This window comes from Hemiscyllium ocellatum, chromosome 16 (genome assembly GCF_020745735.1).
Source record: "Hemiscyllium ocellatum isolate sHemOce1 chromosome 16, sHemOce1.pat.X.cur, whole genome shotgun sequence".
Classification (NCBI taxonomy): Eukaryota; Metazoa; Chordata; class Chondrichthyes; order Orectolobiformes; family Hemiscylliidae; genus Hemiscyllium; species Hemiscyllium ocellatum.
Genome location: NC_083416.1, coordinates 75397855 through 75421678, shown reverse-complemented (window position 1 = coordinate 75421678; position 23824 = coordinate 75397855). Strand labels below are relative to the sequence as shown.

General features: G+C 42.9%; 2 protein-coding genes across 2 annotated transcripts in view; one reads left to right on the top strand and one right to left on the bottom strand.

Annotated features, from left to right (window-relative positions):
- mgat4b (alpha-1,3-mannosyl-glycoprotein 4-beta-N-acetylglucosaminyltransferase B) overlaps positions 1-7253 on the bottom strand; it is a 214790-nt gene extending 207537 nt beyond the window's left edge. The window contains exon 1 of the mRNA XM_060836944.1: positions 7016-7253. Within this exon, the coding sequence (XP_060692927.1) occupies positions 7016-7106 (91 nt within the window). The 5' untranslated portion in view covers positions 7107-7253. The remainder of the gene's footprint in view (positions 1-7015) is intronic.
- Positions 7254-7696: 443 nt separating this feature from the next.
- Positions 7697-23824, top strand: part of sqstm1 (sequestosome 1) — a 66374-nt gene continuing 50246 nt past the window's right edge. Inside the window, exon 1 of the mRNA XM_060837395.1 lies at positions 7697-7796. The gene's annotated coding sequence lies outside the window, so the exon portion shown is untranslated. The remainder of the gene's footprint in view (positions 7797-23824) is intronic.

Below are 23824 nucleotides of genomic sequence, written 5' to 3'. Positions count from 1 at the left end.
AAAGGAAAACCAGGATACCACCTTCAACTATTTCGTGAACTCACACTAGAGACAAAGAAGAGGAGAATCAGACTGGATCCCAATTGTTATTTAGCAACTGACAAATGTCTTTCTTTTCACACCCTGCCCTTCCTCCAAGACAATGTGACCATGCATACATACTCCATTGACTCAGTTGACGAATGTGCCATCCATTTCCCTTAGTGAGGGTGGGGGAGTGGGGGTTGCACAATCGAGAATAAGGCCAAACAGTTCAAGACAGATGTTAGGAAGCACTTCTACACACAAAATGGTGATACTGGCTTGGTACTCTCTTCCACAATGGCAGCAGATGCTCGATCAATGGTTTATGTTACATCTGAAATAGATAATGTTTTGTTAAGTAAATGTAATATAGGAATATGGGCCAAAAGCTGGTGTATGGAGTTAGACCACAGATTGACTATGATGTCACTGAATAGCAGAACAGTATCAAGGACCATTTTCCTATGTTCCTGCTGCAGACCTGCAGTATACGGAACAAAAACATGCCTGGATTCAGTCCATTCCCTACACAAGTCAACCAACCTAAACCACATTGTGTGACCAACTCAACAACAACCATTTATTCTATGTGTCTTTGAAGTAGCAAAACGTTACAGGGTGATCAAAAGCTTGGTCAAAGACAGCACAATGAAGGAAGTAGGTTGGTGGTGGAGAGGAAAAGGTAAAGAGAGGCTATGGAGTTTAAGGAAGGAATTGCAAAGTTCAGACCCAAGGAGACAAAGGCATCCCTACAAGGTGCAATGGTTAAATTGGAGATAGCAATGAGGTCATTATGGTCTTATTGAATGACACACCATACATGTGACCTATTCGTATTCCTGCTCATATTTTAGATGTTTAAGAATAAAAACGAAAGACAGAAAAGAATTGAAAGCTGCTTTCATTAGAGGACATTACAGGATGATTCGATTTAGAGGTTTAAAATTTTGAAGCAATAGACACAGTCTGTTTTAAGCCAATGTTCAGTGAAATGGATTTGAAGCAAATGGACAAATGTGCAAGACCATTTGATCTATACTTCCATTCCCCACCAAGATAGTCTGAGGGCCCTTGGCAGCTTCTTCTTCAACCAAAGACCTGAACAATCCCCATCCATTACCATTTTCCTCTGCCTGCCCGAACATTTCTCCTTTAATTCATCTCATTTCTGCCAAGTCAAAGGAGTGGCTATGGGCACCTGCATGGCTCCCAGTTATGTTTGCCTCTTTACGAGATATATGGAATGATTCTTGTTCCTACATTACACTTGGCTCCTCTCATAACTTTTTTTAGTACATCGACAACCGTTTCGGTGCTACTTCATGCTCCTACCAGGATCTTGAAAAATTTGTTCAAATTGCCTCAAATGTCCACCCCCTATAACTTTCACATTGTCCATTTCTGACGCTTCCTTTCTTCGACCTCTGTCTCCATTTCAGGGAATAAGCTGTCCACTGCCATCCACTACAAAGCCATTGACTGCCATAGCTACCTTCACTACAGCTTGTCACACCCTGCAAGGACTCCACCTCATTCTCCCAGTTCATTCACCCGTCACATCTGTTCAGATAATACCACCTTCCAAAACAGCATTGCTGACATGGCTTGCATCTTCCATGACTGATTTCCCACACTGTGGTTGACAGGGGCCTCAACTGCATTCAGCCTATCATCTTTTCCTTCACCCTTGCCCATTCTCATCACTCACAACAGTGAATCACAGCACAAACTGGAGGAACAACATCTCATCTTCAGACGAGGCACTTTACAGTCTTCTGGCCTGAATATTAAGTTCAACACCTTCAAATTGTGATAAGCTCCCATTTCTTCCCTTTTTTGAAGCTTGCTAGATTCTGTTATTACATCCTCTCTCTCCCCTCCCCACATCCAAGTGGGATCGTCTGTCCTTTCAAGTTTGGCAGGAGACACACCATTGCTCTGCCATTCCCATCACTTAATCTGAACGATCAACATCTTTTTTCCACCAGCACCCTACAACCACTACCCCAAACTATAGCATTAATGCTGTCCCTCCACACTTCATTTTCAGATCTGATGAAGAATAGACTTGAAACATTAGCTTGTTCACTCTCCATGGATGCTGTCTGACACGCTGTGCTCTCCAGGATTTGTTGTTTTCAGTAGATTCCAGCAACTGCAATAATTTGCTCCTAAATGCAGGATGAAAAGTAACAGTAATGTTTTTCTTTATACCATTGGCACTGTTGCTGTAGAATGCATTACTGAGCTGGTGACCAAATAGACAGCATGTCTGCATTTAACAATAACTGACTAAACTAAAGAAGGAACAAGGTGATATGGATCAGGACAGATAGCCAGGTACACAACATTTTATATTTATAATGAAAACGCGCCATTATAGAATCGTGCCCATTTAAACATGACACGTTTAAGGTTGTTTTTAACATTACATCATGTAGTAAAATGTACTAGCCCCAAACGTAATTTCTGAATGAACCTACACAAAGTAACCATCATATGTAGTGCTTGGGTCAAGCAGAAGTGATATAATATCAACTGGAGTGATATAATTGAACAATCACAGTTTATATAAATTAGAAATCAAAACTAAACTAAAGGGATAAAAGCACCTACTGGGGCAAAATAAAATCGCTATGGCAGTTTCAGTGCCATTTGGCTGCTGATTTCCAACAACTGGCTGCTACAGAAACTAATCCTGTGTTTAGCAGGGCAGAGAGAATACCCACCTCTTTGTTCCTGGCACCCAGTGCAATTCAGAAACCATAGAGATTAGTTGGCTTGATGGAAGACTGCTTAATGCTTGCCAGAAACCACCCACTGTAAAGATCAAAAGAAATGTGGCCTGTCTGACAGTCTTCTACAGAATTATGGCTGGAGCAACACCAGAAGACTTGCTGGTGCTCAAGCCAGGCTTTTTTGTTTGTGCTAAGGATGTGGCTGTTGCAGCTGCAGTAATCCAAGGATCATGCATTGGACTGTCAACAGTGATGTTTCTCGCACTGCTTAACACGCAAACCTTTATTCAAAACAATAATGTTTTGTTGTAAAAAATATGTTTACTAATATTTAGTCAGATATTATTTCCAGAAATCAAGAGAATACATCAGGATAAATTTTGAATTTGCCATTCAGGTACAGCAGATCTTACAAAAATCACTTGATCTTAATCCAGTTAATTTTAGTGGTGAAAAACTGATTAGTTCTAGAATAGGTAAACATCTCTAAATGTATGTCACATCCAGGATCAAGTTAAAATTTGTCCTAGGGTTTTTGTGGTTTAATGGCTGTGTCCTTACTTCCGAGCCATACAGTCTGGTTTCAAATTCCAGCTACTGCAGAGGTGTAAATAAGAGGTCTGATCAACAAAAACTGTCACAAATCTTGCTTTTAATTATATCCTCTTAGAGGGAATATAATTAAATTTTCCACCAGATACAATTTCAACACAACACCTCAATATAATAAGCAACTATCTCAAAAGAATTAGACTAGTTGTATTGGAAGGTCAGTAAAATGCTGAAGTCATTCGTATATAAATCACACATCCAAGCTGCAAAGTTTGTGTTACACCTCCCAGCTACAGAAAGACAACACAATAAAGAGATCACAACACTCATGTCTCTCTTCTTTTAATAGCAGTGCTCCAAACACTTGTACTCCCAAATAAGCCTGTTAGGCTATAACTTGATGTTGTGAGATTTTAAAATTTGTCCACCCCAGTCCAACACCAGCACCTCCATATCCTTTTAATAGATTCTACATCATGCATAGATGCCTTTCTCCCAACAGGAACATTCATTATTGAGTGGAATGGATGACAAAATATTTCAGTGGCGAAATATCTCCTATTGCCTAAAAGAACTAAGATGGTTTAAGAAACCAAAAGTTAAGTTGCCAGTTACATTTTTGATAATCGATATATTTCAAATTTAACATTTTTTTAAACACTCATAGTCAAGTGACAAAAGACTGTTCCACCTATTTCAAACTGAATGCGCGCACAGATGGTGTTAAGGATAGGGGACTGATGATCACTTCATTATGACTACAAAGTGTACAGGAACACCAAGATTTTGAAAAGGGCGTTGGATCTCCAAGATGAAGGCAGTAACAGAGAACAAAAGTGACTGAAGTATGGTGTATGCTTGAGTTTGGGGAGGTGGGGTTACAGCAATACTTTGAGGCATTCTATATATTTATTTTAACAAGTATCAGTAAAAGGTGACTGGATGACCATTAAAAAGCAAAGTAGGTTAGTTTAATAAAATGTACCCATGAAGTATTTTTGCATATATTTTAATAAAAACAATCTTGTGGCTAAAGTAGTGTCCCATACCAATGCAGTTGACCAGTGACTTAAATTGCTTTAGAAGAATGATAGTTCACAGGAGGAGGTCATTCTGTTCACTACGTCTAAGCAATATCTTTGACAGTTAGTCCCATATCCGTCACTTCCCCCCCCCCCCCCCCGCATCACAATGCTTTTGGATTACCCTTCAAACCGTCGAAATTCAAGGGACTACAAATCAGATTAATGCAACTACTTAAGAGGGGGAAATCAAATTTCAATAAAAATATCTATATAAAAAAAGGGGGAAATCAAATAAAGATAATGTGTTTAAAAATAGTCAGGTTGGTAAAGTTTGAATGTGTGAAATGGAGAATAAATTTATACATCATGCTTATATTTTAGGTTTTAAAGATAATTGCAGGGTTATAAGCAGTTTGGTTTCATGATATGCAGCAAGGTCACTATGAAATGCACAGTAGGATGCAATTTATAATCCAATAGAACACTAATACCCTTTAACAACTCATCTTTCATTATGTAAACAACACACTAGGGAAATAAAACTTGTCTTTAATCTTTCAACTTTAAATGCAAGTAATGCTGTCATGTAAATTCAGATTTGATTCCACTCAGATTGGCACTAACAAACTTCACTATCACATTCCCACTCCCATGACAAGCTAGCTGCATGCAGTAAAACAGTAACCTTAGATATGTTTAAAATAAAGTATTAAAAGTACAGCACCCAAGACAGACAGCTGATGAAAAAGCAGCATAAAATATTAAACAGCATTAATCAATTTCATTCAGATACTGAGAGATTGCACATATTTACTGTTGTTTTAAGGCCAGATTAAAATATTGGCCCACAAACCTTAGTGTGTCAGAAATCTATTCAATATTGGTATATTCATAGAGGCAACACCTGTTTAACATCTAGTCAACTTTTCAAGAGTTCTATTATTTTAGAAAATGTTGTATGCTAGTAGAAAGCAAAACAAATCATTTAACATCCACGATCAAATGCTTGGATGTGAACCTAAGTCCTCTGGTAAACCACTGAGATTCACTCAGAATTCTACTGTTTAAATGGTAAGACAGCTTAAAATAAAAAAAAACGATTGCAGCAATTTGCCAAGGCTACTTTAACAAATACCAAATATACATAATTTACATCTCGGGACAGTCACACAGGTTCATCACCACCTACAATTTCCCTTCACAAACTACTCTCATTTGGAAAGCTGATTGGTTGATAGGTGAAAAATCCTGGGAAGTATCCCTCTCCTCCCCATCCCACTCCACTGGCATTGTAGGTGTTTCTACACCAGATGGACAATAACAGTTCAGGAAATAAGCCACCATTATCCTATCTACGGTGATTCGGAATGAGCAATTAATGCTGACCTTGAGTGTGATGTCTACATCTCATGAAAGAATAAAAACATCGTTCACACACGGGCTCCTATTCATTATCTAAAAAACATACCGAAATCGAACTGCGTACATAAAAAATAAAGTGAGCCTTCATAATCATTATAGAGAAAAGGCAGAGATGAAACAGTGGGGTCTACAGACGAAAGAAATAACTAATACTTAAACACTTCGAACCTTCTTCATTCCATCTACCTGTATGAGGTTCGTAAATCCAACGCAACAACACCAATCCAACGCAATGAAGAAAGCTGTTTCTTCAACAGAAAAAAATGAATAGCTACGGTTTCGAGGTTATTATATAAAACTCACATCATAAACAAAACAAACGTGGTCGCAAAACAAAACCGAATCAACAAAAAAAAACTGTACTCGGACAGAGCAAATCCAAGAGGAAACATCCGACAACTTTGGTTATCGCTAATGTTGTCACGTTTGTTTCTTTAAAACAAAGAAGCCGCGTTAAAGTTAACATTGAAACTAAAGTTGGAAACATCGCAATTTGTCTCAACATAACTGTAACACAGCGCAGAGAATTAACAAGAACCAAACAACAAACCTGAAGCAAGTGGTTTACTGTACTGATTCTGAATTCGGAAAAAATACATTGGACGGGGAAGACAAAGATAACCAAGAGATGAATGATAGAGAAAAACAACAGTTTAGTGTTGAGTTTGAACAGGGAGTTGTTTTAAAAACAATCCCAGAGGGACCCTACAAATCCACTGTTCAATGCTGACAGAAACACATGCAATCCGTGTTGTTTATTTGCTGGGATTGCCTTTTTTTTGCCAGAACCTTGTGGATTTCTGCAAACGACTTTTGCATCGCACTTTAAAAAAAAACAAAAAAAAGGGGTGGGGAAGACGGGGGACCAGGGAAGATCTAGAATAAAACATGGAAACCCATCACAGATGTGTGGATATTCTCGAAAATAACTGGAGAATTATTAAGGAAGGCAACTGACTTCTGCATTCCACCTAAAAAGGGAAGGAGGGCTGTTGGGGGGGGGGGGGTGTGGGGAGTCTGGCATAAATATTTAAAAGCCATCGCAAACAAATACATTCCCGGAGGATGAAAGAAAGAGAGAAAAAGGGGGAATAGCAGGGGTGGGGAAGGATTATTAAGGAAGGGTGATGTTGGAAGGGAAAGCAGGGAGATGCTGAAGGGTGAGTGGGGGGTGAGGGGTGTGAAGTGGTATAACGAGCGGGTGCCTGTTGACATTTTAATTTCTCTCTCACCCCCCAACTCCCTCTTTCTCACCTTTCTGAGCCGAGAACGCCGCGTACCAAGACACAGAGACCACACTGCACAAGACCACAGCCGTCAAAACAGTCCCATTTCGGAGCCTCATCTCACCGGGCAGGCATTATTAGCATTATTTTATTATCTAAAGCGAGCCTTCCATTCTATCTCTCTCTCTCTCTCTGGGTTTTGTCACCAGCACCCGAGGCTCCCGCTTCTCCCAGCACCGCCTCACACGCACTACTTTCCCCAAATACACACATCGCGGATTGAGGCGACGTCGGGCGATAAGCACGCAATACGTCAGCCCCTCACCCCGCGAATGGATATCTGGTTCCCGGGGCGCGTGGGGCGGAGTCCGTTGGGGGGGATGGGCGGGCCTGAGTGGGGGTAGGGAGGGAGAAATGAGGGGGCGGAGGCGGGATTGAGAGGCAGTGGGTCGGAAGGGTAGGCCCGCGTGTGGGTGGGCGACTTAAAGGGAGGTGGGATGTGTGGACTGCAGATGTTGTAGGTTAGAGTTCGAGAGTGGTGCTGGAAAAGCACAGCAGGTCAGGCAGCATCCGAGGAGCAGGAGAGTCGGCGTGGTAGACGGTCTTCAGCCTTCCCCAGCGTTAATGGAAGGGCGCGTGCGCGTTTTCAGCCGGGGCCGGTTTCCCCGGAAGGCGCACGCGCACTGCCCCTGGTGGCGGGGCGGGAGGTGACGTGAGGGTGTCCGCGCAGCAGCCCTGCCCCTGACTCTTCAAAATGTCCGACGCTGTCAACAAAAACAATCCGGCCTTGAAATACAACTCTCTCGCCGGTAAGTTTGAGGAGGCAGCTGGAAATATGCTGTATGAGTCATAGAGATGTACAGCATGGAAACAGACCCTTTGGTCCAACCCGTCCATGCCGACCAGATATCCCAACCCAATCTAGTCCCACCTGCCAGCACCCGGCCCATATCCCTCCAAACCTTCCTATTCATATACCCGTCCAAATGCCTCTTAAATGTTGCAATTGTACCAGCTCCACCACATCCTCTGGCAGCTTATTCCATACATGTACTACCTTCTGTGTGAAAACGTTGCCCCTTAGGTCTCTTATGTTTTTCCCCTCTCACCCTAAACCTATGCCCTTTAGTTCTGGACTTCCCAACCCTAGGAAAGACTTTGTCTATTTATCCTATCTATGCCCCTCATAATTTTGCAAACCTCTATAAGGTCACCCCTCAGCCTCCAACGCGCCAGAGAAAACAGTCCCAGCCTGTTCAGCGCCTCCCTGTAGCTCAGATCCTGCAACCCTGGCAACATCCTTGTAGATCTTTGCTGAACCCTTTCAAGTTTCACAAAACCTTTCCGATAGGAAGGAGACCAGAATTGCATGCAATATTCCAACAGTGGCCTAACCAATGTCCTGCTCCATGACCTCCCAACTCCTGTACTCAATACTCTGACCAATAAAAGAAAGCATACCAAACCACTTCTTCACTATCCTATCTACCTGTGACTCCACTTTCAAGGAGCTATGAACCTGCACTCCAAGGACTCTTTGTTCAGCAACACTGCCTAGGACCTTACCATTAGTCCTGCTAAGATTTGCTTTCCCAAAATGCAGCGCCTTGCATTTATCTGAATTAAACTCTATCTGCCACTTCTCAGCCTATTGGCCCATCTGGTCCAGATCCTGTTGTAATCTGAGATAACCCTCTTTGCTATCCACTACACCTCCAATTTTGGTGTCATTTAGTATGAATGAAAATAGTTTTCTAGAATGTAAAATGATCGTCCTGGGATGTTGCTGAGTTGACTACCTGGATCCTGCTGTATCCATGGCAACTAAGGACGAAGTCACACAAAACCAGGCTATAGGAGAAAGAGAGAACTGCAGATTCTGGAGAGCAGAGTCCAGAGAGTGGTGCTGGAAAAGCACAGCAGGTCAGGCAGCATCCGAGGAGCAGGAGAATCGATGTTTTGGGCATAAGCCCTTCATCAGGAATCGTCAAAACCAGGTTATAGTTCAACAAGTTTATTTGGAATTGCAAGCTTTTCGAGTTTTGCTCCTTCTTCTGGCTTGGTATGATGAGGAGGTATAAGACACAGTATTTATAAGCAAAATGTTAACAACTTTAAAACATGATCTCCTAACTGATTAAAGGATTCAACAAGGGCATCTAGTTTTCAAGTTGTTAACTTTTTGATTATAAATACTGTATCTTATACCTCCCAATTATACCATGCCTGAGGAAGGAGTAGAACTCTGAAAGCTTGCAATTTAAAATAAACCTGTTGGACTGTAACCTGGTGTCATAGAGATGTACAGCATGGAATCAGACCCTTCAGTCCAACTTGTCCATGTCAACCAGAATCCTAAATTAATCTAGTCTTATTTGCTCGCCTTTGGCCCATATTCCTCTCATCCAGGGGTGGGCAATTAATTCTTCCAAGGGGCCACATGAGAAACCTGAGTTGTGTTGGAGGGCCGAACCAACAATAACTTGAACATAGTTCTGCTCAGTATTAATTTTCTCCCATTGTAAAAAGTACTAAATTATATAGTTTTGCACTGAAACTTATAATCAAAAGAATAAGGATATTCTGTTACAATAAAGATATGAAATTGTGGAGTAGATCAAATATAGAAGAAATAAACAGTAAAAACAATAATTTCAGTATTTCATTTTATTTTTAATATGTTAATCTCACAAACCAATAATGAAAAGTTGTTTCATTATTGTTCAGTATTACAAACAACTCTATACAAAAAGCAATAAGTGCTTTTGATGTTTTTCCGTTTATTTGACTTGTTTAGTGAGAAAAATCCAGTCTGTTTTGGGCTTGAACAAGTGCACTGAAATCTGGTTGAATGTCTAAGGTGGATATGCAAAGGACAACTGAGAGGTGATCATCAGTGATAGAGGATCTGTGTTTGGATTTGTTGAACTTCGTCACTGAGAATGTCTTCGCAAATATAGGTAGATCCAAAGAGGACTAGAATCTTCTGAGCATGCCTCCTCATGCGTGGAAAGTTCTTCTCTTTGAGGGAAGAGTAAAAATCAAGCAGTGAAACTGACCTAAAGTACTCTGCCAGAAGTGTGACTGACTGCATGTCAGTGAGTTCAAGCTGAACATCACTTGGTGCATTCTCCATATTGCATGTAAATGGGGGAAAAAAATCATGTACGTTTCATTCTCAGTCATTTTAAAGTCTTGAAATCACCTTGAAAATTCACCATGCAGTGCTTCTAACATAGATGACTTCCTGTGGAGGTGATCAGCTGAAGGTGCGGCTTCCTTCAGTGTTGGCAAGTGGGTGAGAATGTTGTCCTCCATTTGGCTTGAGAGAAGCTGCAACTTTCTCATAAAAGCCTTCACCAAGTTGTACATTTCATGCACAAAAAGGCCCTTGCCCTGCAGTTTTACATTTAGTTCATTCGTAAGTGCAGTCAAATCAACAGCAAAACCAAGGTCTGCAATCCAGTCTGCATCTGAAAGCTGTGGAATGCCATTCCCTTTCTTCACACAGAAATCTTGAATCTCTTCTCTCAGGTCCCTTAAACCTTTCAGCATTTTGCCCAGGCTAAGCCACCTGATAGCTGTGTGGTAGCCTATGTCACGATGTTATGTCTCATTTTTCTCCAAAGGTGCAACAAACTGCCTGTGATTCAAAGCTCTTGCCCTGATGAAGTAAACAACATTAACCACATGGTTCATTTTTAACACTGACTTACTCAACACTTCCTGATGTATTATACAATGCAAAAAATACCAATTTCTGTTCAGGGTCAATTTCTGTCACTTTATCCTGCATTCTCTTTAAGAGTCCAAAATTTTTTTCCCATTAGATTTGGACAAATATCCGTTGTCACACCCGCCAGCTTGTCCCATTTTAGTCCCAACGTGTCCAAACAGGCATTTACCTCCGTGAACAAATCATTACCAGTTGTTGTTCCTTTCATTGACTGCATGGCTGCCAGCTCCTCTGTGATTTTAAAGTCCGTAGTTATCCCACGTACAAAGATGAGTAGCTGGGCTATGTCACGTATGTCACAGCTCTCATCCAAAGCCAAGGAAAAAAAGCCAAAAGTTGACCGCTCTGTGCTGCAGCTGAAGCTCCAGATTTATTGCGATGTCTCCAATCCTTCTCGTTACAGTACATCAGGAGTCAAATGCCTCCTTTTTTTCCGGACATATTAGTTCTGCAGAGTCCAACAAGCACTCCTTAATAAACTCTCCATCACAAAGCGGTTTACTGTTTCTGGCAATTTTATGGGCTATGACATAACTTATCTTGGCGTGAGCTGACATTTTGAGGGCGAGCCAGCAAGCATCACTTTTACTTAGATTACTTACAGTATGGAAACAGGCCCTTCGGCCCAACAAGTCCACACCGACCCTCAGAAGAGCAACCCACCCAGACCCATTCCCATACATTTACCCCTTCACCTAACACTATGGGTAATTTAGCATGGCCAATTCGCCTAACCTGCACATTTTTGGACTGTGGGAGGAAACCCATGCAGACACGGGGAGAATGTGCAAACTCCACACGCACAGTTGCCCGAGGCGGGAATTGAACCCAGGTATTTGGCGCTGTGAGGCCGTCCATACACGGCGTTTAGCTGTTCACGCACACACGCGCATGTGCGTTCATATGTAAATAAAAAAAGCATCCTTTTCAGAACAAAAGCAACACAGTTGTATTGTGTGCATGGCGTAAATACTTTTTCATTTATGTTCTAATTTAAGATTGATCTCATGCGGGCTGGACAGGAACGACCAAAGGGCCGGATATGGCCCGCGGGCCTTAAAATGCCCAGGTCTGCTCTAAACCCATTGAGATGCCTTTGTAATTGTACCAGTCTTCACCACTTCCTCTGGCAGTTCATTCCATACACACAGCAACCTGTGTGTGAAAAACCTGCCCCTTCGGTCCCTTTTTAACCTTTCCCTTCTCACCCTAAACCTATGCCCTATAGTTCTGGACTCCCCATCCCAGGGAAAATACTTTGTCTATTTAACCAATCCATGCCCCTCATGATTTTGTAAACTTCTGTAAGGTCACCCCCCCTCAGCCTCTGACGCTCCAGGGAAAACAGCCCTAGCCTCTTCAGCCTCTCCCTCTAGCTCAAACATTCCAACCCTGGCAAGATTCTTGTACATCTTTTCTGAACTCTTTCAAGTTTCACAACATCCTATAGAAGGGAGACCAGAATTGCACATACTATTCCGAAAGTGGCTTAACCAATGTCCTGTACAACTGCAACATGTCCTCCCAACTCTTATATTCAATGCTCTGACCAATAAAGGAAAGCATTAATTTTTGAGTTTATTGGTGGAGGGCAGAGAGATCAAAAGGTCAGCAAGTTTTGAGAAGATTTGTTGAGGTTCTGGATGTAGGTTTTTATTTCTATATAAATAGAAAGGAGGAATCATGTACATTGCTTCGCCTGAGGCCCACTGAAGATTTTGCTTAGTAGGGTGACGAAACATCTGGAAATGAAACTTCCAGTTCAGCGAGCAAACCTACATCCAGATCAAAAGATCACGCAACTGGTGTGAGTGAAGAGTCTGATAATATGTCTCTGGAGGTGACCAAGAGTGTTAGACGGTCTGCAAAGTGTTTATAAAGTCAGTGTCAGTGCTGTGCTGTTATGACAATCAGACACAGAGACAGGAAAAACAAAAGGTGACATGCTCATGACTGGGGAGCTGATTGAATCTGTTGGATCAGATTGTGGAGGGATGGGTGTTGGTCCGAAAGCATGCTTTACCTGTGCATGGAGGAACTCTAGAGATGATGTTAGCTCCTGAAAGTATCTCTGCATTTCCTCTCTCATCCCTTTTTTGCCAAGTTGGTTATCAGTATGAAGACAGTCACACATTTAACTACACTAGATTGTGTCTGTCTATTTCAACATTCTCAGCTGTCTTGAAGTCTGTTACTCTGTTCATCATTTATATCATTATCAAGTTTATACAATCCATAGTAAAAAATGAGGTCTGCAGATGCTGGAGATCACAGCTGCAAATGTGTTGCTGGTCAAAGCACAGCAGGTTAGGCAGCATCTCAGGAATAGAGAATTCGACGTTTCGAGCATAAGCCCTTCATCAGGAATAAGAGAGAGAGAGCCAAGCAGGCTGAGATAAAAGGTAGGGAGGAGGGACTAGGGGGAGGGGCGATGGAGGTGGGATAGGTGGAAGGAGGTCAAGGTGAGGGTGATAGGCCGGAGTGGGGTGGGGGCGGAGAGGTCAGGAAGAGGATTGCAGGTTAGGAGGGCGGTGCTGAGTTGAGGGAACCGACTGAGACAAGGTGGGGGGAGGGGAAATGAGGAAGCTGGAGAAATCTGAATTCATACCTTGTGGTTGGAGGGTTCCCAGGCGGAAGATGAGGCGCTCCTCCTCCAGCCGTCGTGTAGTTGTGTTCTGCCGGTGGAGGAGTCCAAGGACCTGCATGTCCTCGGTGGAGTGGGAGGGGGAGTTAAAGTGTTGAGCCACGGGGTGATTGGGTTGGTTGGTTCGGGCAGCCCAGAGGTGTTCTCTGAAGCGTTCCGCAAGTAAGCGGCCTGTCTCACCAATATAGAGGAGGCCACATCGGGTGCAGCGGATGCAATAGATGATGTGTGTGGAGGTACAGGTGAACTTGTGGCGGATATGGAAGGATCCCTTGGGGCCTTGGAGGGAAGTGAGTGTGGAGGTGTGGGCGCAAGTTTTACATTTCCTGCGGTTGCAGGGGAAGGTGCCGGGGGTGGAGGTTGGGTTGGTGGGGGGTGTGGATCTGACAAGGGAGTCACGAAGGGAGTGGTCCTTGCGGAACGCTGATAGGGGAGGGGAGGGAAATATATCCTTGGTGGTGGGGTCCGTTTGGAGGTGGCGGAAATGGCGGCGGATAATACGTTGTATGCGCAGGTTGGTGGGGTGGTAGGTGAGAACCAGTGGGGTTCTGTCTTGGTGGCGGTTGGAGGAGCGGGGCTCAAGGGCGGAGGAGCGGGAAGTGGAGGAGATGCGGTGGAGGGCATCGTCGATCACGTCTGGGGGGAATCTGCGGTCCTTGAAGAAGGAGGCCATCTGGGCTGACCACCAAGGATATATTTCCCTCCCCTCCCCTATCAGCGTTCCGCAAGGACCACTCCCTTCGTGACTCCCTTGTCAGATCCACACCCCCCACCAACCCAACCTCCACCCCCGGCACCTTCCCCTGCAACCGCAGGAAATGTAAAACTTGCGCCCACACCTCCACACTCACTTCCCTCCAAGGCCCCAAGGGATCCTTCCATATCCGCCACAAGTTCACCTGTACCTCCACACACATCATCTATTGCATCCGCTGCACCCGATGTGGCCTCCTCTATATTGGTGAGACAGGCCGCTTACTTGCGGAACGCTTCAGAGAACACCTCTGGGCTGCCCGAACCAACCAACCCAATCACCCCGTGGCTCAACACTTTAACTCCCCCTCCCACTCCACCGAGGACATGCAGGTCCTTGGACTCCTCCACCGGCAGAACACAACTACACGACGGCTGGAGGAGGAGCGCCTCATCTTCCGCCTGGGAACCCTCCAACCACAAGGTATGAATTCAGATTTCTCCAGCTTCCTCATTTCCCCTCCCCCCACCTTGTCTCAGTCGGTTCCCTCAACTCAGCACCGCCCTCCTAACCTGCAATCCTCTTCCTGACCTCTCCGCCCCCACCCCACTCCGGCCTATCACCCTCACCTTGACCTCCTTCCACCTATCCCACCTCCATCGCCCCTCCCCCTAGTCCCTCCTCCCTACCTTTTATCTCAGCCTGCTTGGCTCTCTCTCTCTTATTCCTGATGAAGGGCTTATGCTCGAAACGTCGAATTCTCTATTCCTGAGATGCTGCCTAACCTGCTGTGCTTTGACCAGCAACACATTTGCAGTTATACAATCCATAAGCTTCTAAATTGTACTGCCTAAACAATACAGTCATTTATAAACAACAATCAATGGTCCTAAAATCAAACCCTCGGGTACCTCATTCTGGTTAGTCAAAAATTATTTTTTCCTTAAATAAATTAATACTTTGTGAATGTGAAAGCTAGGAGGAAACGTATTTCAAAATCTGGAACAGCGAGAAACCAGCAAAATGTTTCACGTGCTGTAGCCATTGAAGAGGCAGTTTCAGTTTAGATTTAAATCTCAAGTATTTGTGGGAAACAAATGCAGAATATATTAAATATGTTCTCCAAATGAAACTTCCCAAATAAAACAGTCAGAATTACAATGACAACTTTGGTAGAGATCAACATTCTTTGAATCTGCAATATGAAGGGGACCAATTAAGTCTTAACAATAATTGAAAACTTAAACAGCTTAGTCTTAAGTTCTCATATTCTCTAAAATCTTAACAAAAACATCAAAATTAAAATGCACTCTTCTTTTTGTGAACACACTGCATTAAAAACACAGGAACAATGATATTTTAATACAATGCTCTCATCAGTCTAAAGCATGACCATTGACACAATTGTTTTTGAAACAGGCATTGTAAAATTTCAAATACTTCAGGGGCTCAAGGCCCTCAATCAATTTGTTTTAAGGTTACATGGGTGATAATTTTAAAAATAACCTAATGCTGTATAATATTAATGTAAAAACAAAATGTGCCCTATTACATAGCCAACAAAACATATTGAATTGAGATCCTGATTCAGATAAGGCAAAACAGTTACTTAAAAGGATTTCCTCAACCAGTATTTTAACAAAGTAAAATATTTTTTGAGACTCTTAGCACAGCACAATTTACATTGAAATGTCACCCCTCGACCTGAGTATTAGTACAAACATAGTTTCAGCATTTCCCTTTTTTTCGCATCCTCTCGATGAAGTTACACTTATAAAAAGATAAAACCCTCAGAACAGACCTCTTGGTGCCGCAGTCCAAGCCACTCCCCTCCCCCAGAAAAAGGACTCGCAGAGTAGAGTTCACAGCCCAGAAACTGAGACTTCCACAACAAAAACCTGGACAAAGCTTCCCCGGCAGTCAATACACTTTATTGTCGGGATCTGAGCAGATGGGCTCCACTTTCTCCCCCTTTTCCTAGTTACGCCGTATTGTCCGAAAAGTACTTCTAAAGGGAGGGGTGAGCGATAAATGTGATAACTTTAAGAAGTACCAAATGTTTCGATATTTTTCTTTGAAGTTCCTGATTTTTAATTTGTCTCTCAAAAACAATTGTGTCAATGGTCATGCTTCGGAGTCCCAAGCTACCTTTCCCCCAGCCCCACCCCTTTCCTACTTATTTCTCCACCCTGAGGCTTCCAGCCTCATTCCTGATGAAGGGCTTTTGCCCGAAACGTTGATTTTCTGCCCTTTCGATGGTGCCTGACCTGCTGTGCTTTTCCAGCACCACACTTGACTCTAATCTCCAGCATCTGCAGTCCTCACATTTGCCTCAAATATGTGCTTCTGATCCTATGTCATGTGGTTAAATTGTGAAATGGTTCTTGCTTTTTCAATGGAATAATAATTGTTAACTATGACCAAACAAGCTCTCTGGCACTTAAACTTAACGTTACATCTATTAAATCACATTGCTTATTATTTTAATTATAGTTGGAAATTATTGAAAGTTAAATGACTTTTTACATTGGCTTTATCTCTCTTGTCTTTCATAATTCCACTACTCACATTCCTCTCTGCTCTTGTATTCTAACCAGCTTGAAACCAGCTTCAGAGCCCCAAATCTCGTGTCTGTAGGTGTAGTCTCCACACCCACTTCAGGGTCCTGACCTTCACGTGGGGGATTTCCCCTCTTAACAACCAGTCTAAGGCAGGGTGATAGAGACAGACAGCAGTTTTTTTTTACACTATGCTCCAGAGCCTCAAACCTCACTACAAGAGGACTCCAACCTCCTTTTTCTGTGGGACTTTAACCCTTTTACTGAGGGAACTCGAACTCTTTTTTTTCTTACTTGAGCCACAATTAAACCCGGGGACTTGAACCCCAGTAACTTATAATTCTGAAAGCAAACTCATTGGTTACCTCAGAGATTCTGTCACCACAGAGTCATAGGGAACAACGGGTTGACTGAGTGGTAGATTAGAGTGGTGATGGAGAGCTCCATTAACGGTGACCGACCCAACACTGACATTTTCTACAAACCCATCAACTCCCACAGCTACCCGGATTACACCTCCTCCCGCCCTGCCTCCTGCTAAAATGCTAACCTTTATTCCCAACTCCTCCACCTCATCTGCTCCCATGAGGACCAGTTCCACCACAGAACACACCAGATGGCCTCATTCTTTAAAGATCACAATTTCCCCTCCCACATGGTCAATTATGCCCTCCAGCACACCTCATCCATGTCCTGTACCTCCGCCCTTGAACCTCATGCCTCCAACCTCAACAAGGAGAATCCCCCGATCCTCACCTTCCACCCCACCAACCTCCGTATACATCACATCATCCTCCGCCATTTCTGCCAACTACAAATGGACCCCACCACCATCCGCTTTCCGTAAAGACCGTTCCCTCCGTGACTACCTTGTTAGGTCCATGCCCTGTAACAACCCACCCTCCCCTCCTGGCACCTTCCCCTGATACCGCAGGAGTTGCAAAACCTGCACCCACACCTCCCCCGTCACCTCCTTCCAAGTCCCCAAAGGAGCCTTCCGCATCCATCAAAGTTTCACCTGCACTTCCACACGTCATTTACTGTATTCGTTGCTCTGATGCAGTCTCCTCTACGTTGGGGAGACAGGGTGCCTACTCACAGAATGCTTCAGAGAACATCTCCGGGACACCAGCACCAATCACCCCACTGCCCCGTGGCCAAACATTTCAACTCCCCCTCCCACTCTGCCAAGGACATGCAGGTACTGGGCCGCCTCCATCGCCACTCCCTTACCACCCGACGCCTGGAGGAAGAATGCGTCATCTTCTGCCTCAGGACCATCCAACCCCATGGCATCAATGTGGATTTCACCAGTTTCCTCATTTCCCCTCCCCCTACCTTTTCCCAGTTCCAACCTTCCAGTTTAGCACCGCTCTCACGACATGTCCCATCTGTCAATCTTCCTTCCCATCTATCCACTCCACCCTCCTTCCGACTTATCAACTTTACCCCCACCTCCATCCACTTATTGCACTCTCAGCTACCTTTCCCCCAGCCCCACTCCTTTCCCACTTATTTCTCCACCCTGACGCTCCCAGCCTCATTCCTGATGAAGAGCTTTTGCCCGAAACGCCAATTTTCCTGCTCCTTGGATGCTGCCTGACCTGCTGTGCTTTTCCAGCACCACACTTGACGCTAATCTCCAGCATCTGCAGTCCTCACATTCGCCTCAAATATGTGCTTCTGATCTTATGTCATGTGGTTAAATTGTGAAATGGTTCTTGCTTTTTTAAATGGCATAATAATTGTTAACTATGACCAAACAAGCTCTCTGGCACTTAAACTTAACGTTACATCTGTTAAATCACATTGCTCATTATTTTAATTATAGTTGGAAATTATTGAAAGTTAAATGACTTTTTACATTGGCTTTATCTCTCTTGTCTTTCATAATTCCACTACTCACATTCCTCTCTGCTCTTGTATTCTAACCAGCTTGAAATGCATGCTAACTTTGTATTTACCTTCCTAACTGCCAACTGAATCTGCATGTTAACTTGAAGAGAATCCTGAACCAGGATTCCTAAGTCCCTTTGAGCTTCAGATTTCTGAAGCCTTTTCCCATTTAGAAAGTAGTCTATGCCTTTACTCTTCTTACCGAAGTTATAACCCCACACTTTCCATTTGCCACTCCTTTGTCCACTTTCCTAGACTGTCCAAGTCCTTCTGAAGTCTCCCCACTACCTGAACATAATCAGCCCTCTATCTATCTTTGTGTCATCTGCAACCTTAGCAACAAAGGCCTCAGTTCCTTCATCCAAATCATTTTATGTATAACATAAATAGTTGTGGTCTCAACATTGTCTCCTGTGAAATTCCATTCGTCACCAGCTGACATCTTGGAAAAGACCCTGTTATCCCCACTGCCAGTCAGCCAATCTTCTATCCTTGTCAATATCTTGCCCCTAAAACTATTTAACAGCCTCCTGTACAGTGCCTTGTTAAAGGCCTTCTGGACATCAAATGAAACACATCCACTGTCTCTCCTTTGTCTAATAAAGTATAATGGATGTCGATGATTTGAAGTAAAGACAAGGATGCTGGAGGAACTCAGTAAGTCGGGTAATGTTAGTGAAGAGAGAAACAGAGTGAATATTTCAAGTTTAACATACTCCTCTTCAGAACTCAGATGACATAGAAAATCGGCCCATGGTCATACCGAATGGCAGAGCAAGCTCAAAGAGCCTTTTAGTTTCAATACTGCCTTTTTCTATGTCACCAGTCATTGTTGATCCCAGGGATGAAGGGCTAGTCATATGGTTGAGGATTCTGGATCTATACTTGGAGTTCAGAAGGATGAGGGGTGATCTCATTGTAACGTACAGAATACTGAGAAGCCTGGATAGAGTGAACATGTTGAAGATATTTCCTCTTGTAGGAAGATTAGCACCAAGGCACAGTCTCAGAGTGAAGGGACAAACATTTAGAACTGAAATGAGGAATTTCTTCAGCCAGAAGGTGGTGAATCTTTGGAACTCATTGGCACAGAAAGCTGTGGAGGGCACATTATTAAGTGTATTTAAGACAGAGGTAGGCTCTTGATGAGTATGGAGATCATAGATGAGGGGAGAAGGCAGGAGAATGAGGTTGAGAAACATATCAGTTGTGATCCAGTGTTGGAGCAGACTTGATGGACCAAATGATCTACTTCTGATCTTATATCTTGCTGGACCTTTTGCTTTAGTTCAGTTAGTGTCACCAATTTTTGCTGACCATAAAAGTGGGCAAATTCTAAATTGAACATTTTACTTAAAAAAAATAGGGTTAGGAGTTGAGATGGGGTGACAGGCAGGGAAGAAAGGCTTGGCAAGTGTACATCCAAGCAAGATTTGCATTTTCTCATGAATATGGTTGATTAAATCAATCAATAAACTGAAGAACCAATTGTTCCTTTAGAGTAATAATGTTCTTGGTGAGAATTAAATTAATTAATGTAATCCTTCAGATTGATCTATTTTCAAGCAGTAAATGTAACCAATGAGCAGAAAATATAAATGAGTTTATTGGCAATTAATTGTTATCTAAGTTTATCGTGAAGTATGAATAGACTCTAGTGGAATGACGATTCACATTTACAAGCCCATTTGAAGGAGCGCTGATCGTGGCACTGATTTTCAATTGAATCTGCAACTATGCAGAGGATATGATTTTCAGTGCTCCAATTCTGCTGAAGGTTTAATTTAAGACCATAAGAAATAGGAACAGGCTTAGGTCTTCAGCCCCTTGACCCTGCTGTGCTATTCAACAGGATCAAGGCTGATCCAACGTTCCACCCATCCACTTTCCTTCCTTTTTCCCATAATCTTTGATTCAACTGGTCAAGAATCTATCAAAGCCTTAAATATACATAAGGATTGATTCTGAACCCTCTGAGGGTAGAAATCCTCCACATCTCAGTCTTAAATTGACACCCCTTAATCTGAGGCTATGCCCTCTGGTCCAAGATTTTTTCACATGCTAAACATCCTCTCAGGGTTTACCCTGTCAAGCCCTTTAAAATCACGTTTCAATGAGATCATCTCTCATTCTTTGAAACTCCAGTGAGCAGAGTCTGAACCTGTTTAGCCTTTGATCATATAAGACAATCCTTCCATACCAGTCATCATTCTAGTGAACCTTCCCTGAACTGCCTCTAATGACATATTTTTCCTTAAATAAGGGGACCAAACAACTCTCAGAACTCCAGATGTGGTTTCAGCAGCACCTTGTACAGATGTAGTAAGACTTCTCTAATTCTTATACTCCAAACACCTTGAAGTTAGGACCAACATTTCACTAGCTTTCCTGATTTCCTGTTGTACCTGTGTGCAAACTTTCTGGGTTTCACATACAAATACTCCCAACATCTTTTGTGTTGCACTTTCTGTAGTTTATTTCCATTTAAATAAAACCCCATTCTTTAATTTCCCTTTTAAAATGAACAACTTCACATTTTCCCATATTATTCTCCATTTGCCAACATTTTGGCCACTTATTTAACCTATCAATATCTCTCTGTAAACTGTTTGTATTCTCTCTCAACCTGCCTTTCTACCTATTTTTGTGTCGTCTGCAAATTTGGCACAGTACATTTACTTCATTCCTCCAAGTCATTAATATTTTTGGAAGCAGTTGTGGTCCCAGCAGTGGTCCCTGTGGAGCCCCACTTGTCACGTGTTGCCAACCTGAAAAAGAATCATTATCTCTACTTGCTATTTGTTGACCATGAGCCAGTTTCTATCCATGCCAATATACCAACCAACACTGTGGAGTTCTTTTGACTTAACCTTTTGTGACTTAACTTGTCAAACGTCTTCTGGAAATCCAAATTCAACACATAACAGTATCGTGTAAATAATACATAACAGCCTGAGGAGCTACTGTTGGATTTTTGGACTGTGTTGTGGTTGTCAATCTCAGCTCACAGGCAGTACAGCAGTTGCAACCAAAATAATTTATGCCATAGATAAGATGCTCTGCCATATGTGTAAATTCACCTCACAGTAGTCTATTCCTCAAAAAAAAACCCAACTTGCATTTGGTGCTTTTGACATAACATTCTTGAGGCACTTCAGCAGAGTGATTAATGAAGGGTATTCCTAGACTTGTAGTGTAGGCCGCCGAAAGCATGGTCAACATGGTGCAGAAATATGGGGTTGGAAGCTCACTTTGAGATCAGTTATGGCGCCAAGATTGTGAACAGATTGGCTTTGTTGCAATGGTAGATGAGAAAAAGGAATGGGTCAAAGATAGGGAGACACTGGAGGTAACTGCAAAAGCAGAAAGATGAGCCATTAAACATGATTCCCTCGCTCTGATTAGATAATAGTGGAACCAAGAATGATTGAATAGGCTAGAGCTCTTAAAAGAGAAGGCTGATGGGTGACTTGACAGCGGACTGACAGAAGTAGTTTGAAGTGGTTAGAGATGTAGAGAACATGTTTCCACTGTTGGGAAGACCTAAACTAGGGGTTATGAAGTTAAGACAGTCACAAATAAATCCAGTAGGAAATTCAACAGAATTTTCTTTATCCAAAAAATGATTAGAATGTGGAATATATGAGGGAATATATGAGATACATTTGAGGAGAAATTAGAAAAACACAAATGGTGTATTCTATGTGAAAGATGAACTGAGGACAAAGATTCGAAATGATGTTTACAGCAAGCTATTATGGATGGTAGATGAAACACAAATAGTAAGTGAACTGAAATAAGCAACTTACTATTAGTGGATTTAAATAGAAATTTGGCAGCATTTCTATCTGACATTTTCCAATCAAGTTTTGACTTGTTGAAATATTTTGTTACTTGGAATACAGAAGCAATCACAGTGCTCTTTTTATGTCAAATGTCATTGATTACACCCTTTGTTGTTTGAATTCTCAGTCTGGTGGCAGCTTAATTAATGCAGTGCTTAATATTTTTAAACTGGTACAAAATGTGGAGTACATTAACCAGTTTCATTAGCTTGCTAACGGATGTTTTATCATTACAGGTCATATTACAACTTAACATCAGTTTTAAACTGTAAAAAAAACTTGTTGAAGTGTATATACTGTTTCCCCAGGATTCCCTGCATATCCTGTTGTGAACCTTCACTCGATTGTGAGGACAAGTGCACAACTTATTGTTACTGGAAATCTGGGAACACTTCAACTTCCACCCTGCTCTCTGCAATCCTGCACCACCTAGTGGTCAGTTAAACAATATCAATTGAGAGGTTATTTTCTAACCAACCTGTTCAGAGTTGTTAGGACACATTTAGAACATAGAATATTACAGCGCACTACAGGCCCTTCAGCCCACGATGTTGCGACGACTTCTGGAACCATTCTGAAGCCCATCTAGTCTACACTATTCCATTCTCAACCATATGCTTATACAATGACCATTTAAATGCCCTTAAAGTTAGTGAGCCCACTACTGTTGCAGGCAGTGCATTCCACACCCTTACTATTCTGAGTAAAGAAACTACCTCTGATATCTGTCCTATATCTATCATCCCTCAATTTGAAGCTATACCTCCTCATGCTAGCCATCGCCATCTGACGAAAAAGATTCTCGCTGTCCAACCGATCTAACCCTCTGATACATTTTGGAGTAGATAGGATTTGAGCAAAATCCACAAACCCAACTGCCCCAGCCAACACATTGTCTCAGCCTGCTCCTGCCCCACCGAACCCATCTCTGGATCTCGACACTATCCTGTACCCCTTAGTCCAAAAACTCCCCACCTGCGTTCGGGACACCACCCATGCCCCTCCACCTCCTCCACGATTTTCGCTTCCCCAGCCCTCAACGCTTTATCTTCACGATGGACATCCAGTCCCTATACATTTCTATCCGCCATCATGAAGGCCTCCAAGCCTTCTGCTTCTTTCTCTCCCGCCGACCCAATCAGTACCCTTCCACTGACACCCTCCTTCGACTGACTGACTGAACTGGTCCTCACCCTTAATAACTTCCCCTTCCAATCCTCTCACTTCCTCCAAACCAAAGGAGTAGACATGGGCACCCGCCTGGGCCCCAGCTATGCCTGCCTCTTCGTCGGATATGTGGAACAGTCCATCTTCCGCAGCTACACTGGCACCATCCCCCACCTTTTCCTCCACTACATCGATGATTGTATTGGCGCTACCACGTGCTCCCACGAGGAGGTTGAACAGTTCATCCACTTTACTAACACCTTCCACCCCGACCTCAAATTTACCTGGTTTGTCTCA